The following is an 18996-nucleotide window of genomic DNA, read 5'->3' on the forward strand; positions in this document are numbered from 1 at the left end:
GAATACGTTTAGGATGATTCTGACAAGCTGGCGTTATGCTATGAGGCCAAGGGGAAATGTCGAAATGTAAGCCGGTATTCAGGCAGCCCCTGAAATGCAAGTTACTCGAGGTTATACCACCGACAAAGTTATACGTTTATTTGTATATTATTTTACGATGGCAATCATTATTAAGCAGTTCCAGCGTTCCAGGCCAAATAGCAATAAAATTCTGAATAAAATGAATTTTAGACTTGACCTTCGATTTATATGATTTCATACATACTTTTTCTAAAATACTCCACATATAAATTTTATAAACAACTTCACGTGCAATACAACACCATGTGGTGGCAGATAGAAAAAATATATGTGAGGATTTACATACAAAAAATTACACCGGCTGCTGGGCCACGGAAAGCGATTTTCAAAATGGTGATCATAGGCTCTTTTTGGGAATGTTTTACTATAAAATTTGGTTTAATTTGTAGGTTAATATGACGAAATACCCTTGGAAAAGGTGATCTGTGGAGATTTGGAATCAAGCCGGACTTTCGCACCAGCTCAAGCGAAACGTTGTTAGGAGGGTTGCCAAGCTCGTTGTGACATGGCAACGCCAAAGTAAGGCCTTCAAGAAGAAAAAATCGAAGCTATTGCCAGCTTGAAGATGTGTAGGATGCGGTTGAGTTACTTCTTCAACATAAGTGGGAACCACATCGACGAAGAGCTACGAAACGATACTGTCCGTGCAGAATTCTGAAGCCAGCAGGTGACAAACAAAGTTCCGGTTGAGTTTCCGAAAAGCTTCTCAAGCAGTGTACCATTGATATGCATTCAGTGTAACGAGAATAAATCAAGAAAATTGACAAAAAAACCGAAGAGCGGTCTACAGCGGAGGAAAATGATACGAGAACCATTTGTGGAAGAAGAAAAAGTGGAGCTGCGTCGAAGAGGAGAAGCCTTTTGGGGGAATGCTGTCGTCGAGAATATAGATCGGACTCGAGTAACTAATCGCAGGGCAGTTGGTGTACTAGCGGCCACGGCTGTCGCATTTGGATTTGACGCCGACATGTTGAGTTTGAGTAAATCAACTCTTCAACGATTACGTAAAGCGGTAAATTATCTGATTTAAGATTTTTAAAATAAATTTTACATTTCTTCTTTCATTCTCAAGGTACGCGATCCCTCTCCGCTTATATATCCTCCTATTGAATTCTCGAAACTTCGAAACAAATGTTATCAAGCGATTTGCAACAAAGTAGGTGATTTGTATAGAACGATTTCGATGATAGATTGATTTGCTGGTGGACATACTGCAAGCAGGCTTCCGGAAATCTCACGCGTACACAAATGCGACAGCGAGCTGTGAGACGTCGCATGACTCTCAAATCCATGGTGTGCTACATTAATTGTACAAAAGAGAGACCAGAACGATGTGCGCGACAAGCTTAACAAATTCAAGCGTTTCATTTTTTTGTCTCATCGCATTGCTCTCTCAATGCGACGCATGTATTCAATCACATGCGACTGTTTCATTCCAACTTCTCTATGCATGCAACATGCGCTGTTTCGCATGCCTTGACTCTCGCGGTCCCATCATATGTGATGTTGTCGGGTGACGAGAGAAGGGACTTGAAGGGTTTGTTCACAGAAGACTTGTGTGCCCTTTTCAAATGGGGTGAAGTTTTTAAATGGTAAGTTATCGCTCAGCTTCTGAGACGCGCGGACGTGTTTTTCTTGTCGTTTTAGCGCTATTTCAATAGTCAAGCCGTTGAAGATATTTTTTAGCTTTGCTATCCGTATCGTGCCGCGTCGCGGCAGCAACTGAATTCTTCAGATGTGTTAGTGCTCACAGGATAGTTCATATCAGCCACCATGATGCTGAATTGAAACAAGAAATTTGCAACGACAGATTTCTAAATAGTCCTAGTGTTAGTACCCTCGGTGAAATTAAAAAAAGCATATGTATTAAAAAGCAAATAGACCACAACTTGATTGTACATTTCGCTTACCAAAGCCACATCTCTTCCTTCGTTCGTTATGCATGGGCTATTTTTCAAGTTAATCCTTTAATCAACGAAAATTGCCGCTTGGAAATCTTTGTTAGTCATAACCATCCGACACCTCTTCTCCATGTTCGATGAGAGTGTAGTAGCTAGGTCGCTTTCCATCGTTTTCAAAACAAAACAACACTTTTCCCACATCAAGAACACGAGTTGGTCTTCCAGTTGAGTTTGTTATTTCGATGTCGCATTGAAACGTCGCTTAGCGACGTCTCATTGCGAAAAGCGCATGAGCTTCGGCTCACGCGACGTCGCATGATACTCGTTCTCATGAAACGCTTACATCCGGAAATGTGCTGTGCTCACAAAACAGTGCGACACACTGACATTATGAGAATGTGAGATGCGACAAAACTGAAGAGAGAGAAACAGAGTGCTACAAATCTCTTGCGCATGAGACTGCTATGACTATGAGACTATTCGTATTGCATCTCGCATACGGTAGCGCGCGCACTGGAAGCCTGACTGCAAGTATTGAAATTCTGAACTTTTCTTTCCACAGTAAATCACGAATAACTTTTTAACGGCTCAAAATGAGGTTAAAATATATTCGGTTTTTGTCCATAAAATTTCCCATCTTTCTGCTGCATTTGATTGATAATAGCGCAATGTTTGATACCCACTTTTGATGATTGAATGCAGTGATGTACAAAAAAACATCATTTTAGAGAATTTAAAAAAATTGTAACTAACAAATTTGACACAGAACATGTCGTAGCATTTTTTTTTCTTTTAGTTTTGACCCTAGGGAATCTGCGAAAAATATAAAAGGGCCTCACTGAAATTTAAAGAACTACAAATATATATATTGGATAATAGCTATGAAAAATTGACTTTTGACGTAGGACTACGTCTTTCGGGAAGATGGGGGCACACTTTATGAAATCCTATAAATGAAATTATGAAAGATTTTGACCGTTAATAACTTAGCTGCCCCTGCACCAATTTCAAATTTTTTATTACCAATCGATCAGAAACATTTCTACGCATCGATAACATCGACTGTTGATTTTCAAATTAAAACTATTGAAAAATTGATAAATTTCAAGCATTGTCCAAAAGCTTCAAAATTACTAACAAATCCACCAATTACGTACATGCATGTGCTGTTTCCCCAACCCAGTCATCAGATAATGGTTCCTAGATGAAACAAGTCGAAGTGACATTTGCCTCCGATCTTCGGGCGTGTACGAATAGGGAGGATATTATTGCGGAACATTTTACTGCCAATTCAGAGCCACACGCCGCCAACGACCACACAAAATGCTCTGATTATCGAACGCTTTCCAGTCAAGTCTTCGGTCCTGACTACGAGGTCTTTCGTTGCGATCGGAATCCTAACAACAGCCGTAAATCTACTGGTGGAGGTGTCCTTGTAGCTGTCCGTAGCGGGTTGGAGGCAAAGGCTATCGAGAACGATTAATGGAACAATGTGGAGCAGGTTTGGACAGCCATCAATCTGGGTGATCGCACACTATTTCTATGCGCTCTGTACATTCCACCTGATCGAGTCCGCGACAATGAACTCATCGATACTCACTGTCGGTCAGTTTTCACAGTTGTCGAAAGTTCCACTCCAGTTGATGAGATATTCATTTTTGGTGACTTTAAACTGCCAGGCGTTTCGTGGAGTCCATCTCATTGCGGATTCCTGTATCCAGATCCTGATAGCTCTACATTTCACGCAGGAGCTATTAGCCTTCTCGACAACTACAGCGCAGCGACGCTTTCTCAAATTAACCATGTAGTTAATGAAAATGGTCGTAGTTTGGACCTCTGCTTCGTGAGCACACAGGACAGGGCTCCATCAATTTCCTCGGCTCCTAGTGCACTAACTAAGCTAGTTCCACATCACCCTCCTCTAATTGTCACTGTTGAGGACAAACTCGTGCGTGATTTCGGTGACTATACTGCTACGATTTCTTATGACTTCCCTAAAGCTGACCACCGTAGCATCATAGATGTATTGTCTAGCATGGTATGGGAGAACATCCTTGATCCAGATGACGTTGAGGCTGCAGCGCAAACCTTTTCACATGTCTTGGCATATGTCATTGACAGACACGTCCCGAAAAGAACTCACCACAAAGTGTCTCACCCTCCCTGGCAGACGAGAGAGCTACGTAGGTTGAAGTCAATCAAGAGAGCAGCATTGAGAAGATTTACGAAGTATCGCACGCTTCCTCTGAAACTACATTATGTGAGGCTGAATCACATGTACCAGCGAGTCAGTCGTGAATGCTTTTCAAGTTTCCAACGAGGCATCCAGCGCAAACTTAAGCTACACCCGAAATCCTTTTGGAACTACGTGAACGAGCAACGCAGGGAATCCGGCCTCCCATCGTCTATGGAATTCAACGGAGAAGTTGCTGCCACTGTTCAGGATATATGCCACCTTTTTTCTGAAAAGTTTTCCAGTGTATTCACTAATGAGACACTAACTGACGACCATATTAACCTGGCTGCCAGGAACGTTCCAGTAAACGATCAAACGCTGGGTGCAATTGATGTTAATGCAGAAATGATTTCTAAGGCCGCGACTCTGCTCAAGTCATCCTTCAATCCTGGACCTGATGGAGTTCCATCTGTATTTTTGAAGTGACATATTGCTAGCTTGTTAATTCCGCTTCTTCGCCTGTTCCGAATGTCTCTCTCAGGTGGCATATTGCCATCTTGCTGGAAATTTGCGCACATGTTTCCCGTCCACAAAAAAGGAAGGAAACGAGCTGTGGATAACTATCGAGGAATTACATCGTTAAGTGCCGTTTCGAAGCTATTCGAGCTAGTGATTATGGAACCGTTGCTGTCCCATTGCAAGCAGTATTTGAGTGCTGATCAACATGGGTTTACTGTCGGCCGCTCTACAACTACCAATCTGCTGTGTCTCACATCGTATATAACCGAAAGCATGTCGGATCGGGTTCAAACGGACGTTATTTATTCAGACTCAGGCTCGGTGTATGCGGTAATCTTCTGAGTTGGTTTCGATCATATCTTACCGGTCGGCAACTAAAAGTTGCCATAGGAGATTGCAGATCAGCTAGCTTCTTCGCCACATCAGGTATACCTCAGGGAAGCCACATGGGAACGTTAATTTTTATACTGTACTTCAACGACGTGCATCTGGTCATCGAAGCTCCTCGGTTATCATATGCAGATGACCTCAAAATCTTCCTACGAATCTGCTCCATTGCTGACTGTCACTTTCTTCAACGTCAACTGAATGTATTCGCTAGTTGGTGCAGGTTAAACAGAATGGTAGTGAACCCAGCCAAATGCTCCGCTATTACGTTCTCACGGAAACAACAACCGATAATATTTAGCTATGACCTGCTTGGCTCGACAATCGAACGCGTGAATCAGGTGAAAGACTTGGGTGTGATCTTGGATTCGCAGCTTTCATTCAAGCAACACATTGCATATGTTGTTGATAAGGCGTCAAGAACTTTAGGGTTCATTTTTAGGATAGCTAAAAACTTCACTGATATCTACTGTCTAAAATCTCTCTATTGTTCGCTTGTTCGATCGACGCTTGAGTATTGTTCAGCGGTTTGGAACCCAAACTACAACAACGGTGCCGAGAGAATTGAATCTGTTCAACGTCGCTTTCTTCGTTTTGCGTTGCGTAGATTGCCTTGGAACGATCCGTTTCGATTACCAAGTTACGAAAGCCGTTGTCAACTTATCGACCTAGAACTTCTCCGGACTAGAAGAGCCGATAACCTACAAGGAAGGACAGATTGTGAGGCTATCCTGAGGCAAATTGACCTGAATGTTCAACCCCGACCGCTTCGTAATAACCTTATGCTAAGACTGCCTCTACGTCGCACAAATTATGGAGCATACGGTGCGATTTGCGGACTGCAGAGAACATTCAACAGAGTTGCATCTGTTTTCGACTTTCATCTCTCCCGTGATGCGCTTCGTCGAAAGTTTTCTTCTGTTTTTCGCCGACAGGAGTTAAGATATTGACTATAAGATAAACGTTTTTTAATGTTTTTTTTATGTTATGACCATGCTTGAATGTATTTTTTTTACTATAGTTGATAAGGTTTAAATCATTGGGGCTTCATCCAGCCTGTTGATGTAAAATAACAATAAACAAACCCTAATAAAAAAAAAACTATACTCGAACGATAACCCAAATGGTCGAACTATTTCAAAAATGGTTTGGATGATACCCAAAACACGTCGTTAAGCAAAATAACCATACCAATTTCATCAGGGAAGGCAAGAATGACAACTGTAAAATATCGAATACTTCATAATTTCTCAATAGTGATGGAGTAATTCGACATGCACTAAACTAAGGACACGGGATATACTACAATAGATCAAATTACTGGTCGCAGAGGTTTTAGGTCTCGAACAGAGGAAAAAAAACCCATGATTCACCCATTCAATTTGTCACTAAATACATCAAAATGATACAAACATCAAATAATTTGTAAGGGAAAAAAATTAGGTTCTATTTGTAGTTTTATCGGTGGGTTAAATTTATTCCGATTCACTTAAATAAACAGAGAAACCCTCATGCATTCTCCTGCTGTGCGACATCTTTTTTTTTGCGACAACTTCGAAATCTTCCGAACCGTTAAATAAGAGTACAGAGAGTACAGACTTATAGCGAATTCGTTTATTATCGGAGTTAACACCAGTTCCAACCCAGTGCGAAAACGAACTTTTTGTCAGTGTGAACCTCAACCTGAGCTAGGTTTTAAAAACAAACGAGCAAACTGACGTTTGTCAGAAAACAAGCAGACCCAATCTTGATACCCGATCCAGGTTGGAACTGAATAATAAACGAATTCGCTATTAGAGTAAAGAGAGTACAAAAGGAGAGGAGCCAGTGTCGCTACTTGATAGCAAACTACTCATGATGGGAGGCGTCTGTAGACATTACCGGCGTGTTCAAAAAGGAAGGCAATCAAAATTTCATTTTGTGATTGTTTCCCAAACACAAACATCATATTCAATGAGCACCGTGATTATGCATTGTAACAAAAAAAGTAAATGCTTCAGTGTCAGTGCCAATCTTCAAAATGTCTCAACACATGGCTGCTTAATATCTCTGCAATTATCGCTTTTTCTCCAAATCTCTTTCTTGTATTACAAATAACGTATGCAATATTATTTATTTAATTTGATAAAACAGAGGACAGTAGCAGTCCTCATTGAAGTGGTAAATTATTCGATAAAACATTACAGCAACTTCAATTTGCAAAATGAGAGTTTTATCTTCCCAGCTGTAATTTGAACCAGTAAACAAATATATTAATATATTTTTAAGAATAATTTGAATTGCAGCTCCCGATATTCAACTGTCATCGCCTTTTTATAAGGTGATCAAAATATCGGAAGAAGTGTGCTGTACACCAAATCACATGCAAATGTAACAAAAAGTGTGTTGGTGAGTTCTTTGGCGTTAATGTTCCTGAAAAGTTCGCTATTTTGCTGTAAGCAAATGCAAAACAAACAAATTTATTGGCAGATTTGGGTAAATTTTGACCTGTTTCATGCCACAAGAATGTATGCTGGTCACAAATGCCGTGCCAAACTGATTTCCTGCGCAAGTGATAAGTATAAACGCGAATAAACACGAGGTCCAGTGCAGAATATGTGATTTCCTTTTCAACGCACTATACGAGCAAGGCCAAACCAGCAAACGGCAAGCTGGGGCTGGAAGTTAATGGATATCCTGGTTTTCCGATTTGTGGATATGTTTTGCATATTAGCGCTTTCGTTAGTTGAGCACGGCGGCTTGGACAACTTGTAAGTTTTGGGATGATTTCTATGATTAGGATTACTAGTTTTGAATTCAATTCTAGTCGTCAAACGCTCTTTTTACGCCCATTTCACTAGAGTTTACAACACTTTAAAACGTTTGTGTTACGAATAAGTATGTACACAACACAGCAAAAAAAAAATGTAATATCGACCAACGTAATTCATACTGATGTATGAAATATTATGTAATAGCAAAACAAGTACAATAGTACATCAACGGGTGTAATTTTGTTCGCGAAATCGATGTACACCGTACAACCAACAATCAATACGAAACTAACGATTTTAAATTGGCTCACCACTTTAGTAGCCTATTGGTCCCAAGCAAACGATTAACGTACCCTATTCCATTTGAAATTCTATTACTACACTATGTTTGTTTTGATTCGCTATGAAAGTTTGACAGATAACATCAGGGGTGTGTGGATTCATGCAGAACATGCAGGGGTGAGTGAAATAGCTTGGGACTGCTTGGGACCGTTGTTCTGGTACTGAGTGAGCCAAAAATAATAATGATTTTCTTCGGGACCCAGTGGTCTTAGAGTTACCTCTATGGTACAACGTAATATAAGAGGCTGTTCATAAACTACGTAGATTTTTTAGGAGAGGGGGACCAGTGGAATGACCTCTGTGCAGCTATTTGGATGGAATATTCATCGACTTTTTTTTCTGTGTAGTGACCGAGAATAAATATATCATGGTACATTGGATTCAGAGTTCTATTTGTATAAAATAGAACACCAACACCTAAATATTTCAAAATAATATAAACAATAATACATGTAAACCTTCAAATGAAATTCATCTGACACTATAGATACGATAGATAGATACTATAGATATATCCATAATGGCCATGTGTGACCAAATATAAATTTTATTGCAGGCAGAATGGAAGCATTTTATGTGTCCCACACATAAATTAAATTTGTGTAATCAAATTGTAAAAATCTATGTGTGTGATATACAAATGAAATATGAACAATTTCCTCTGTGAGAAAGTCTTCATTTGACTTTGATTAAGCATAGAGGTAACTCTAAGACCATTGGGTCCCGAATAAAATAATTTTTTTAGCTCATGCAGTACTAAAACAACGATCCCAAGCAGTCCCAAGCTATTGTACTCACCCCTTCGTTGGATTATTTATTTTTCCTTATAACTATGCGACGCCTTGAAAATTCTACTACTGTCCTGTCATTTCAGTTCAGACCTCCTAACGCACCCATCGCACTAAAAACAGCAAAGAAAAAACATTACGACGGCTGTGTCACCATTTACAGTTTGAAAGAAGAAAATAGATCCGACAAGTTTTAACGTTGGTAATGCTTTTGATGACAATAAAAAAAAGTTTCGTAGAGCAAACATCACCATGGGGAAGAAATGTGCTGCATAGCTTCCCACGAGATCCAGAATTGTGAGCAGACATGGAATATCATTTACATTCATTTCATGCATTCATTTACATTCATTTGCCTCTAACTTTTTTTTTATCAACAGCATTCCGCAAAATGATGTATAGAGTGAGACTAGATGAGACTCACCCTATGTGGCTCAACCAAGACTCCCGGATATCTAGCTCAGTAACATGAGACCCCTGAACTGTGTCACAGGGCCGGCATGCTACTTGGTAATTCGGAGGGGTACGCGGAACAAATTGTGCAGAAACTGTGGGATTTCTTAAGTGATAGTGAAATTAATTGGAAGCTAAAGTGTGGGTGAAAAAAGTCTAGAAGTTTATTAAAATGGAACTATGGTGCGGATGGTTTTATTGGGCTATTATGGGGTGTGTTCTGTGGGTTTCTGCTTCCTTTGTACGTACCGGTGGTGTTTGCTGAACGATGGCGGTGATTATGTTGGGCAGCTGTTGTTTGACTGCGATGGCGATCCGTGGCTTAATCACTCCGTCGACAATGGCGGATCGGTGTCTTAAACTGGTCTGGAAGATGGCGCCTGGTGACTGGAGCTGTGATCACTACAATGGCGGTTTTGAAGCTTGGGTTTGCGCGTTGCGATGGCGGTTCGCAACCAGAGAGTATAGCAATCCCTGTGCAGCTACTGAAGTAGCCTTTTCGGTGTCAACGGCGTCTCCCTTCGTTGGCGAACATCAGCTGACCGTGACAAGGCCACCTAGGTCGAGCCGAGAATGTACGAGACGCAATCAATTAGTACCGAGCGAGTTGACCTATTTCCAGCGTAGCAACATCCATTGATGACCACGGATGAAGAACATCGAATATGACCAATCAAAATTACACGAGTTTGTGGAGGAAAGATGAATAAACGATTAGACAGAGAAAAGGCTAGTAATTTCCCACTAATCCAACCTATATAAGCTCTTCAGATCTTTTTCTAGCTAATAAATTACCACATTAGTGTTGTTATTAGATAACATTTCCAACCAACTCAGAGTTTAATCTTTTAATGAGGGGTTCGTGTATTTTCCTAAGTTTTGAGGGGCATTTCGATTAGCTTGGGAACAAGAGATGGTATCATTGAGCTTGCCACACAATATGCACATTCATGCATTGGTTGGCATAGAAAACTCTAAATTAATAACTATAAAAGTGTATCTAGAACACAAAGTTGAGAGCCGGCAAAAAACTCGCTAAAGAAGCGTAAAAAGCCTAGAAGAAGAAGAAAAAAAAGAAGAAAAAAAAAGAAGAAGCAGAGCTTATTATCAAACGGAAGGTGATGTGATATTTTTAGATAAATGCTCGATAAACATGTCTTATCCTTATCCCATTCTTTTATTTTCTAATCGTATGCATCCCCATCAATGTGTTTGTAAAATATCCTGAACATCCCTGTTTATCCTTCTGTCTATAGACTTCTCTGACGTTTGTGAAATGCACAAGGATTAGCGCAGAACTTTTGGTAAATTTTAAGTATTAATGCAAGAAAACTTTTGAATTTACCCAAAGTTCTGTACTAATACTTGTGCACTTCACAAACGCCAGAGAATTCAATTCTGATCTATTCTTTTTTATTCGCTGCCAAGAGTATTTTTTTAATTAAAATGTATCCATAGAAGTGCGGCAGCCCCCGGTTTTCTTAAATTTTCTTTTCCGCAATCCTGTTCTGTTGAACCCAGAGGTGCCAGATATACAGACATGTCTGTATTCATACTAACATTTGATCGTGCATACAAGCTTCACTTCATACAAATTACAGACTTTATACAGACATTGGTAAGAACATGCAGATTTATGCCTACATTTATAATTATCCATTAACATCCAAAAAATGTTTCGAAATAATTGACTTGCTTAATAACATATATTTTTTGTACAGCAGATAACTCGCTAACTCAAAAACCTTTAACTGAAATGTATTTTTACTGAAGTCCGCTAACTGAAAGTTATCGAACACTTATCTGTCAAATTGGTGCATTAAAAACTTTAAGATGAACCAGATGAACAGGAAGATTAACATTGATGCATTTTTTGACAACTAACTTGACACATGAAATGCATGCCAGGTAGTGAATGTCGTTCACATTCACACACATATTCTACACTACTCGATTGCACGGATTTCGCTCGAATTTGCATTTCAGATTTTGTATTTGGCGTGAGTGGCACACGGAATAGTTCCACCGACAAACCGACATGAAACTTAAACTTAACTTTCGCTCGAAAATCTATGACTGCCGATTCAAATGTGCAGCGATCCGATCTATCAGAACCAGCCCACTGGCAGGCACGTAGGCAACATGTCATACCGTGACAGCGGGCCCAGCAGAGCAAAATAAACGATTTGAGCCCGGGACATGCTGCCTACTGTCAAACACTGCTGTTAGTATAGGCCTTGTCATTGGCCTGATCAGAACCATAGAAACTTTTCATCTAGATAAAACTAACTTGTCCCGAATAGATCAGACACGAACCAACTCATACATTTTGCACTCGTGTTCTTAGATAAACATTTTCCGCGAACCCGGAGACAGATGTCGGTAGTGTGCTTTGAGCAAAAATTTCGTGGTAATTTGTATGGTCATTCATGTCTGTTTGTCGGTGATTGTTCCACCGACAAACCGACATGACACTTAATTCTGACTTATGTCCGCTCGATTTAAATGTGCAGTGAGCCGAACTGTCAAAACCATACGATTTTTTTTATCTAGATAAAAATAATTTGTCCAGAATAGATCAGACACGAACCAAATCAAAACTTTTGCATGCGGGTTTATGGCTTAGCTAAATATTTCCCGCGAACACGGAGCAAGATGTCAGTAGTGTGCTTTTATTAGAAATTTTATTGTTTTTGTTATAGTCATTCATGTCGGTTTGTCGGTGATAGTTCTACCATAGAGGTAACTCTAAGACTAGAAGGTCCCGCAGAAACGTGCTCAACTTTTTGGCACAGCTCTGGTACTCTCTTCGGTCCCAAGCTAATCGATTCACCCCTCGAAACATAGGAAAAACCAATAACCCCTCATTTTATCTGTCAAACTTTCATAGCGAATCAAAACAAACATTGCGTAGTACTAGAATTTCGACTAGAATACGGTACGTTAATCGTTTGCTTGGGACCAATAGGCTACTAAAGTGGTGAGCCAATTTAAAATCGTTAGTTTCGTATTGGTGCAATCAACAATGCACTTTTTTGGTAAATTTACTGAATTTTAAAGAAGATCTGAACTCTTCAGAGAAATGCAGTGGAATTTGTAGAAGCACAAGGAACTTCATCGAAGTTTAAAGGGTGATACGGTCAAAATTTGGTCAAGGGAAAACGCGTGTAAATCGGTGAAATCGTTTATTTAAAAAATCAAATTAAATTTCTTTTTCAAGTTCAATTAGTATAAAATTCAGGAAAAATATTCAGTTAGGCTTCCGCTTTTCCAAATCCGAATTGCCGGGCCTTACGTTTGACCCCTGCCATCAGATTTTGTACAGCCACCTTGTCCACCTTCTTCGCCGCAGAAAGCCAGTTTGCCTTGAACTGCTGCTCGCCCTTAGCAGTTTTTTGGTCTTCTTTAGGTTCCGCTTGACAATAGCCCAGTATTTCTCAATTGGGCGGAGCTCTGGCGTGTTGGGAGGGTTCTTGTCCTTGGGAACCACCTACACGTTGTTGGCGGCGTACCACTCCATGGCCTTTTTTACCGTAATGGCAAGATGCCAAATCCGGCCAAAACAGTACGGAACAACCGTGTTTCTTCAGGAAAGGCAGCAGACGTTTATTCAAACACTCTTTCACGTAAATTTCTTGGTTGACAGTCCCGGAAGCTATGAAAATGCTGCTTTTCAAGCCACAGGTACAGATGGCTTGCCAAACCAGATATTTCTTTGCGAACTTTGACAGTTTCATGTGCTTGAAAACATCTGCTACCTTTCCCCTTCCTTTTGCCGTATAAAACTCCTGTCCCGGAAGCTGCTTGTAGTCGGCTTTGACGTAGGTTTCGTCGTCAAACTTCGTCAGCATCGTCGTGTACAGCCTCCGGGATCGCGCTTTGGCCGTCGTATTTTGTTTATCATCGCGATTTGGAGTCACTACCTTCTTGTAAGTCGATAGTCCGGCTCGTTTTTTGGCTCGATGCACGGTTGTAGACGATACACCCAGCTTATTTGCGGCATCTCGGAGAGAGAGGTTAGGGTTTCGCTTGAAACTACCGGCAACTCTCTTTGTCGTCTCAGCGGCTTCCGGTTTTCTATTTCCCCCCGATCCAGACTTCCTGGCTGTCGACAAACGTTCCCCAAACACTTTAATTACATTAGTAACGGTTGATTTGGCAACTTTTAGCGATTTTGCCAACTTTGCGTGCGAGTAGCTCGGATTTTCGCGATGCGCGAGCAAAATTTTGATACGCTGCTCTTCTTGCTTGGACGGCATTTTGACAACTGAAGAGTGAATTCCAAAATCAAAATAGGAGCAACATTCTACACACACACACCTTCAAAATGAGGGGTGTTCAGGTTTTTTAAATGCAAAATTGAAAGAAATACGTCAAGTTGATATTGACCAAATTTTGACCGTATCACCCTTTAGAAAATATCAGAAAGACTCAGGAAACACCAAAAAGATGTTTCGATGAATTTCAGAAACGTTTAGTAAACTCTAGGGAAGTCTGGCAAATTTTAGTGAACTTCATGAACTTCAAATAGGATCAATGGACTTCAAAGAAATTCAACGAATTTTACTGCAGGGCAGTTTGAGAGAACTTCAGAGAAGTTTAGAAACCTCAGCACGATTCTTCGAGTACGTTCAAAAGATCCTCATCGAAGCTTAGAGTAATTTTAGAGAAGTTCTAATCAACCATAGATTAGTTTGCGGTTCTTGAAAGAAGTTTAGAGAATTTAAATAAAAAAAATAGGCAATCTTAAAAATGTGTTGGAAATTGTTATTATGATCTAAGACATTTACGGGATATTTAAAGAAATTTAGTACCTTAAACATGTCTAGAGAAACAAAACAAAATTCAAGGAACATCAAAAATTCTTCGGAAAACATAAATAATAACACTTCATACATCATAATTTTAATAATCTCATGGAAGAGTAGGAACCTCGTGAAAGTTCTGAAAAAGTTCAAGATAGGCTCATGGAGGTTCACAGAACTTCCCAAACCCATCAAGATATTCCTCGTTGAACATTCATTATTGCAAAGTTAACTTTAAACCTTTGAATTAAAGTTGAAGTGTATTTGGGGCTGATTTGATTCCAAATTTCTCTTAACAACCCCGAAAATGACAGCAATTGATTTCAGTTTTTCGTTTCTCTCTGATTGAATGTGAATGTAATGAAATTATTACAAAAAATATGTTGTTTTGCAAAATGAGCATTTGCACCCTAGTCTTAGCTCTGAGATAACTATACCACTCCTCCCCCTTCCCTGCTCTTTCTATTCAAAATTCCTGATACCGACTAATACAGATTGTAGCTTCCGTACAGGCATTTTGACAGGCATCTCTTTGAATCCATTTAGTGCATTCTGGAGTTTTCTCTGGTCATCAAATATGGTCGCTTCTGCGAGGGGCAGCGAATCATGTCAAATTCATACCGCGGTTCGTTCGTCTTTTGACCTTCCGGTTCCAGCATATTGCTCCAAAGGGCATTCGCTGCCGTGGCGTATCCTTTCTGGCTGAAGTGAAAGCAGTCCAAGGACAGATAGGAAAAATCACTGCTACCGCTTTTCATTCGAGGTATGGTAATTTCCTCGCCAAATGGCTGATAATTGACGATAAAATCTGACCGATTGTTGAACTCTTCTCGCTCGGTTACGTTTCGCTGTAACTCGTTCCAGGTGAGCATAATTTTGTTCAACTTCGTCTTCATGTGCTGAAAGCGCGATCCGAACATACAAGGACATTCTAACAAGTGTAGTGACACACATTCGTACGTACGGCCTGAAAGTTTCGTAAGTTGCCGAACATCTGGAAGAAATGAGGTATTGTAATTAATTAGAAAAACAATATTATATCTAACAAATCATATTACTAGGAGTTGCAGCCACGTTGACCATGGTTCGTGGAAGGTAGTCTCTTAGAATGCGCAAAGTGCTGATGAGATTATGCTCATGGTTAGTCAAAATTTGTTCTGGGTTTTTCAAGTAACACATGTTCGAACAGAAGTCGTTATCTCCAATCAAGATTGTAATAAGCTTCCAATGATTTTTAACGTCAACCTTCAAGTCGCTTAGCATTCGTTTGACTAGGTTTTTTGCTTGAAATGGTAAGTCCTGAGTCATCGCTCCTGTCTCCGCTACATTAAATCTAACAAATAAAAGAGCACAGACATGAGTGAGCATCAAAAGAAAAAGTAAGTATCTTGTAAATATTGTGTCTCACCGTGATAATCTTTGAAATGCTGAACCATCTGCAATCGAGTATCCGTACAGCTTCGGGTTAAATTCCTTGAGAATATTTGGTATGGTTAGGAACTGTCTCCACGTGCCTTGACCTCCAATGCTCCATGAAAGGCCCCTGTTCTCGATGAACACTTCTGTTATCTGGGTGGCCATCGCACCGTTAGCTGCCGTGAGGGAATCGCCCAGTGCTCCAACAATGTCAATGTCTCCTGGTCGCAAGGTGTGAACCGATTCAGGAACTGTAGCGCTCCGCATGATTGTTTCATTGCATGGAAACGTTTCATATGGAGGGAATTGCTTTTGTAGTTTCTGGAAAAGAAATAGCTGCAGTTAAGGTGAATGATGCGTTAGATCAATCCATATAACGCTTACACCAAGTTTAAGATTCAGTTTAAGTTTGTAAATGTCTTCGCTGCTGGGGCCAAGACTACGGACAAACTGCTCTCGAAGATGTCGAACCAGTGTCGCGATGGGGTATGAATCCAGAACAGTGATCTCTGGCTGACTTTTGACTCGGAAGAAAGTTGCAATAAATGCTACTGCGACTAGTAATGAGGCGTTCATCGTGATAGTCTACTAAAAATACAGTGGTAATTTTTGTAGGAACTCGTAGTTTTAAAAAGCTTTCCTATTACCAACACATAAACATGGAAACCAATTCATGCAATGTACCAATGGTTTCTTTATCAGATTACCTAATGTAACATTTGATCATCCTGAATGGATATGCTTCGGTAGTGTAAATGTACATGACTGAATGAGGATAGATCACTAAATGGAATAGGTACAATACTTACCATGAGCAATAATATCGTACGCTTTTCTACTTACCAAAAAAAAGTTAATGAACTTTAACTATCGATAAATAGCTCGGCATTCGATATCTAGTTGTGAGGCCACCAAGCGCGAATTATATACCGCAGGCCGCAGTTGAAGCTTTCGACTGCTCTCCGCTGATATGCATAATGTTTCGCTAGGGTGTTACAGTTCAGTTATTGTGATTGAATTAAAAATTGGGTTTTTTATTCGTTGGCTAATCTTAATTGATCTCTATATGTTTCGCAAACTCTCATGGGCAATCCTAGCCTTCTTGATGTGTATACCTATGGCGATCTTGGTTCCGTCAATCGCCAAGATATTGGAAACTTTCCACTTATTTCTCTGCTTGTCCAGGTAAAGATGCTATCGTATGGTTGTTGACATTGATGAAGATATCTATAGCAGGGGAGCGTTCGAATGCCGTCAAGCTTACTCTACAAATCAGCGCGCCGTTATGTTAAGTGAGCAAGATCTTCTGGCGTTTAATCCCTGCCTGCTGCCACCGGAGAGTCACGTCCATCTTCTCCTGTAGGTATCTGATTCAGGACAACTTGGCACATAATTTTCAGCACTATGCACACGGTGGCAGGCACAATGATACTCTATGCCCGGGGAAGTCGAGACAATTTCCAAACCGAATGATTTTCTAGACCAGACTGGGACTGGAACGTGTCGCTTCTGGATTGGTAGTACCTTATGGTATCTTTTTTTTAATTTTTATATAGGTAGTTCTGGGACGATAAGAAACAGTAGTGGCACGAGTGCTGGGTTTTAAAATTTTTGTCCTTAACATTTGATACTTTTCGCAATGACCATCCAGACATACAAACACACTGCACAGTGGTACAGAATGCAGATTTAGGTGGAATGATATGTTTTGAGCCTGAAATTGAAACTTTAGACTAAAAGTCTCTTCTACAAAGTTGTTCCTTATAGTTAGGCCCTTATTTTTATGACAATGAATTCTAGGGTGGTTCCTATTATCATTAAAATCAAAAATCTAACTTTTTTGTTTGAATAAATTAAGGTATACATTCTTGGACAAAGTTATAGCTGAGTTAATTTCAAGCAACTTTGTTGGAAATAACTTTTTTGTATCTCTTAAATTGGCCGATTTAGAGCTATTTTCTTGAATTGAGTTAGGGTGGCTCTTAAAAAAACAGTTTTTTTGCTCTATTTTTCTTATTTCGAATTTCTCAGCAAAAGTGTTTTCAGATAACTTTTAGATCTTGAGAAGGCGCAAATTTTTTTTGCACAAAGCTTGTCAATATCTTTCGCCGATCAAGAGTTATTGACGTTTGTATACTAAAAATATGCACTTTTCAAATGTTAATATCTCTAGTTGGGGCAAACAAAAAAAAAGTTTTTTTGCAGCATTTGAAAGGGCGTATGTTATTCTCAATAATATGAAAAAATTGGAGGTACGTTATTTTTTTAACTCGTATAAAATCAATTTGAATTTATTCATATTTTTTACTATATTTGAGTATATCTTTTTTTATTAGAAGAGATACAGGCAACAAATTCAGCTATAAAACATTCATCTTAAAGAGTTTTAAAAGTCTCTAGAAGATAACTTTCATGAGAATTTTCAAATAAAAAAGTTATTGCTAAAAAACTATTTTTTCCAGGAACACCCTAAGTCAACTCCGAAAAATTACTCTAAAATGAGAACGTTAAGAGATAGAAAAAAATTTTCTTCGACAAAGTTGCTTGCAAGTAACTTAACTACAACTTTTTTGAACAACACATGTTTATATTTTGTAAAACAAAAAAGTTAGTTTTAAAAATTCCCTAATTTGAGGACCACCCTGACGTTTGCAAACACCAAAAGAAGGGAATTTTTAAGAACAAAAACTTCTTCGAAGACACTAAATGTCCAAATATTGAAACAAATGTACTAGCACATTTTATATAAATGTGTCATTAGAGTGGTCCTATGAAATCCATCTTTTGCCAATAACTTTTTTATTTGAAATTTATCATGAAAGTCATCTTCTAGAGACTTTTTAAATTCTTTAAGATGAATGTTTTATAGCTGGATTTGTTGCCTGTATCTCTTCTAATAAAAAAGATATACTCAAATATAGTAAAAAATATGAATAAACTCAAATTGATTTTATACAAGTTAAAAAAATAACATACCTCCAATTTTTTCATATTATTGAGAATAACATACGCCCTTTCAAATGCTGCAAAAAAACTTTTTTTTTGTTTGCCCCAACTAGAGATATTAACATTTGAAAAGTGCATATTTTTAGTATACAAACGTCAATAACTCTTGATCGGCGAAAGATATTGACAAGCTTTGTGAAGCAAAAAATTGCGCCTTCTTAAGATCTAAAAGTTATCTGAAAACACTTTTGCTGAGAAATTCGAAATAAGAAAACTAGAGCAAAAAAACTGTTTTTTTAAGAGCCACCCTAACTCAATTCAAGAAAATAGCTCTAAATCGGCCAATTTAAGAGATACAAAAAAGTTATTTTCAACAAAGTTGCTTAAAATTAGTTCAGCTATAACTTCGTCAAAGAATGTATACCTTAA

General features: G+C 39.1%; 2 protein-coding genes across 2 annotated transcripts in view; one reads left to right on the forward strand and one right to left on the reverse strand.

The window, feature by feature from the left end:
• LOC135705241 (HMG box-containing protein 4) overlaps positions 1 to 18996 on the forward strand; it is a 153662-nt gene that overhangs the window by 19204 nt on the left and 115462 nt on the right. The window lies entirely within an intron of this gene.
• Positions 14748 to 16197, reverse strand: LOC135696827 (phospholipase B1, membrane-associated-like). Its single transcript, XM_065216386.1, has 5 exons — positions 16006 to 16197; positions 15614 to 15942; positions 15280 to 15538; positions 15170 to 15199; positions 14748 to 15104 (listed from the first exon to the last, which is right to left on the reverse strand). The coding sequence occupies exons 1-5, from the start codon at positions 16195 to 16197 to the stop codon at positions 14748 to 14750; spliced, it is 1167 nt and encodes a 388-aa protein (XP_065072458.1).

The sequence above is a fragment of the Ochlerotatus camptorhynchus genome, unplaced genomic scaffold (genome assembly GCF_037179485.1).
Source record: "Ochlerotatus camptorhynchus isolate MF236.1 unplaced genomic scaffold, CSIRO-AGI_Acam_v1.1 ptg000002l, whole genome shotgun sequence".
NCBI lineage: Eukaryota > Metazoa > Arthropoda > Insecta > Diptera > Culicidae > Ochlerotatus > Ochlerotatus camptorhynchus.

Excerpts from the sequence above, each read along its gene's own strand:
- LOC135696827 (XM_065216386.1), bottom strand. The coding sequence starts at position 16,197 with ATGAACGCCTCATTACTAGTCGCAGTAGCATTTATTGCAACTTTCTTC. Across the intron at positions 15,200-15,279 it reads TTCCACGAACCATGGTCAAC|ATGTTCGGCAACTTACGAAA; the intron begins GTGGCTGCAACT and ends CATTTCTTCCAG. Across the intron at positions 15,105-15,169 it reads ACTTACGAAACTTTCAGGCC|CACATGAAGACGAAGTTGAA; the intron begins GTACGTACGAAT and ends TCGCGCTTTCAG.